This window comes from Tasmannia lanceolata, unplaced genomic scaffold (genome assembly GCF_043159265.1).
Source record: "Tasmannia lanceolata isolate RefF3 unplaced genomic scaffold, GAP_Taslan_0.1 ptg000012l, whole genome shotgun sequence".
NCBI lineage: Eukaryota > Viridiplantae > Streptophyta > Magnoliopsida > Canellales > Winteraceae > Tasmannia > Tasmannia lanceolata.
The window spans coordinates 47959840-47963996 of record NW_027518689.1 but is presented as its reverse complement, the minus strand read 5'-3'; the positions used below and the strand labels follow the sequence as shown (position 1 = coordinate 47963996).

General features: G+C 38.6%; 1 protein-coding gene across 1 annotated transcript; it reads right to left on the bottom strand.

The window, feature by feature from the left end:
- Positions 1-2312: 2312 nt before the first annotated feature.
- Positions 2313-2747, bottom strand: LOC143888898 (chaperone protein dnaJ 20, chloroplastic-like). Its single transcript, XM_077393283.1, has one exon. It carries the CDS (start codon positions 2745-2747, stop codon positions 2313-2315), a length of 435 nt encoding a protein of 144 aa, XP_077249398.1.
- Positions 2748-4157: the final 1410 nt, after the last annotated feature.

Genomic DNA, 4157 nt, shown 5'->3' with positions numbered 1-4157 from the left:
TACTATCAGAATGTTAGAGAAGTAGCTGTTCCACTGTGTACACAAGCAATTGTTTTTGCTCTTCAATCCTATTATTGGGGTAAAAGATTTGAACAAGACCCAACAAGTATTTAAAATTTAAAACCTGATCAACTATACATGCTAATGGGACCGATATCTTTGCAATGAATTTTCTGAAAATCTATTACAAGTCACACTCAAAGAGAGAAGTTCATCATTAGAGCATAGCCTTCGTTAATAGGGTATCAATCTTTGTTTCAAGGCAGATGTATACCTTCAAACGGATTATTGGACTCAAAATTACATTAATTTTGAGTCTAATAATCAGATTAATTGGGGGCTCACAATTGGTTGCCGCAATCTCAAACGAACAGGCCCTGTTAATTTCAGATTATGACAACCGATTGTCAGCCCTAAACCTATTTGTGGACTCAAAGTTACAATTAAATTTGAGTCCACAAATAGGTTTAAGCAGACAATCGGTAGACGGTAGTCATAATCTGAAATGAACAAGGCCTAAATTTGGGGAACATGGCCAAAACAAACAACACATTAGTTTTTTTTATGGGTAATTTAAGACTTGTACAAGTAGTCTTTAAGTAGAGGTATCATGGGGTTTTCTTGTTGCTCCGAAGGAGTATATATATGTTGCAAAGGGGTTTATCACTCACTCTACTTTCACAAATGGATCCAACCAGAAATCTTTCAAACTTACCACAAGTCTTGTGATAGATACGATCCGCGTACAAATGGGAAAAAAAATATGGCAAGGAATCTTCATTATTGAATCACTCACAATCCATATCATTACTCTTACACTTACAAATCTTCCTTTTGAAGATCCAATAAATTCCAAGGCCAAAGTAATATTTTGGTTTTTTTATTCCTTTAATTGACATAGACCTAAGTCGTCTAGTAGGATGATGCATCGGGGATGGTCGGGATAGCTCAGCTAGTAGAGCATAGGACTGAAAATCCTCATGTCACCAATTCAAATCTGGTTTCTGACACGTGGTTAATATATCGAATAAATACTCGTACAAATGAATCAATATGAATCGGGATCCATTTTCTATTTGTTAATAATCTAGATCATGATACATACTCATCCATCTAGGGATATATCTATATCTCCCTTCTTTTTTTCCTTCGACCCCAACATTAAGTGGTATAGCATAATTTTTTATAGAGGTTTTAGGGAGTTCTTGCCCAACAAATGAACATATGAAGTGGTCTCTAGATTTTAATTTTTTAATTTTTTTGAAAAATACTGGACTATATAGCCACACACCATATAAAATCTTTGTTAAAGTGGTATAGGCGTATAGCTGGAAACTTGGCAGTTGAAAGTCAAAGTGGTGCGTCAAACTAAGTATCTTTCATGCTGGCCATGACATAACTAGGGAACATAGATCGGGAGCATATGATCCATATAGCATGGAGCATGCAGTGGCATGCTTCATTTAAACCGCCACTTAGCTTAGAATAAACACAGAAAATCCAAGATGCTATATCCCTCTGGGACGTTTGGATACAAGGATTTGATAATCCAGGATTATAAGATCTTGGATTTTACAAACTAAAATCCGGATTGTACATTTTCAGGATTGTAGAAACCAGGGTTTAATTTACAAAATCCAGGTTTTAGCTTGTAATATCCAAACCGCCCTGGGTTAGTATGCATCTGCACCTATGATTTCTCTATTATTAAAACCACCCTAATCCTAACAAATCATGCTCGTCGATCATCAATAGCATTTTTTAAAATCCCTCACCAAAACCGACATGAAAATATCTAAATATTTTCTTTTCCATGTATACCAAAACGCATATCAAAACAAAAACACATAACCAAATCAACACATAACCAAACACCCAACCATAATTTCTACCAAAATTTCTAATGCTCTGTTTGGTTGCTTGAAGATGGCTGGGAGAATAGGAGAAACATCAACTGAAATCTAAACTACAATTTAAAATATTACGGGACCTTAAAACCCTCACAGTGACAATTAATCGGTTATTGAACTCTTCACTTTTCGTTCGTGGTAGTATTTTCCAGATTTTCAATAGGGAGATGATAAATCCGCACCCCATGTAGGATAATTGGCACACCCTTTAATTGTGAATTAATTGACGTCAAAAAGGAGGGTAACGTCGTCAATTCACGTAATAGGGTTGTGAATTATCCTGCATGGGGTGCAAATTTATCATTTCCCTTTTCAAAATTGGGTACTACATACCGAGATGATTTTTTTACTAACTTATGATACAAAAGTTTACAAGTGTACATAAATAAAGTAATTTGGGTTCTACCCCCTATACTGATATTCCCACCCCCACGATGATGACGTAGCACGAGTATTGGACCTTCTCATCAAGCCTGCTAATTGCGCCTCCCAATCTCCGAACCCATCTTTTCTCCCCCTTCTTTTTGTTAATAACACCCCCTCGAACCCACCGTTATTAATCTTAAGACGGTAATCGTAATCCTCCCGAAGCAGAGGGTCCGACAGGACCCGGTACGCCTCTCGGACCTGGATGAATTGTTGGGTGAACACATCTTTGTTCTCCGACAGACACGTGTCAGGGTGCAACCTTCGGGCCAATTTACGAAACGCGGACTTGATCTGGCCCGGATCCGCGTTCTCGCTCACTGATAGAAGGTCGTACATGCTCTGTTTCTGCGTTGTGGCCTTGGCCCGAATTGTTAATCGGAGTTTTTGGGGTCCAGTTTTGGGGGTCATAAGCGGTTTTGGAAGGGAAACTGGGTTTAGAGAGTAGGAGAGATGATGGGATTGCATGGGTACTTAGTTGTTTTTTTACAAGTTGAGAGAGAGAGAGAGAGAGAGAGAGAGACGATTACAGGTTGGTTTTGTGGGGGGGTTTTTATAGGGGGATTTGGGCTCACATAGAAAGCGAGAGTTTTGGCTTTTATTAGAGAAACGGTCAGATTTTGGTTTTTTGGTTGGTGAGAAAGAGAGGATATTAACCCTTCTCTAGGGCTCTGTTCACTCGTGTTCCTGGAGACCAAATTCCGGGAAAACACCCCTTTTTTCCCCAAAAAAGCTAAAATTCACATGTTCACTTGTCTTCACGGAATTTTGAAGGAGCCTAGGTGGAAAATGTCACATCTGACATGGGAATTAGAAAAAATGATGTGGAAATGAGTCTTTTCTCACAAGTGTGAGATTCATTTTCCCTTTATTTTGGTGGGATTTGCTTTCTCAGGAAAACTAGTGAAAAAAGATGGGCAAGCTGTTTCTCCAAAAACCTTTTCCTGCACAGTTTCTCTAGATTTCTTTTCCTAATGCCACGTCAAATTCCTGAAAAACCTTTTCTTTTCTTTTCCCGGGAAAACAAGTGAACAGAGCTATCCGTTCACTTGTTTTCTTGGGAAAGGAAAAGAAAAGAAAGGAAAAAAATCTGACGTGGCAGAAAGGAAAAGAAACTGTGCTGGAAAATGAATCCTGCAGCTGTTTCACTTGTGCAAGAAAATCTGAGAAATCCAAATATGAGCTAAAACCCAAATATCAGCAGTAGAGAGAGAGTGAGAGAGCTAAAACCCATCCGAAACTATTTCGCAAACAGCGGAATGGATGATAAAAATGGAGCTAAAAATTCGAGCCATAAAAAATGGAAACGAAACCCCAAAAAAGACGAAGCCAAAAAAATGGAAACCAAAACGATGAGAAAGCGAACCAAACCCCATTTTCATTTTTGGTTTCTCAACCAAACCCCATTTTTTCAACAATCATCATTTTTTCCTGTCTCAGTAACACAAATGGAAAATAAATAAGGATCTGTTATGGGTTTGGTTTCTCAACGATGACCTAAAAATCCGACCCATAAAAAATGGAAACCAAACCTCGAAAAATCCGAACCCTAATCACAAAAAACTTACTATTTCTCCAAAAAAAACGATGCGAAAAAAAGGATGGGGTTATAGAAACATAGATCTAGGGTATTCCCAGCCAGATCTTAAGAAAAGATCGTTATTTTAACCCAAAAAGGAAAAAAAAAATGCAGAGGACAAACCGAGCCACGGAAATGGAGTAGGAGTGCTCACCGGAGAAGGAGAGATGGTCCGCCAGAGAAGGAGAGATCGAGGCCAGAGAAGGAATGATCGCCGGAGACTCTGGCTGCAGGAGATCTCG

Excerpts from the sequence above, each read along its gene's own strand:
- LOC143888898 (XM_077393283.1), bottom strand. The coding sequence starts at position 2,747 with ATGACCCCCAAAACTGGACCCCAAAAACTCCGATTAACAATTCGGGCC.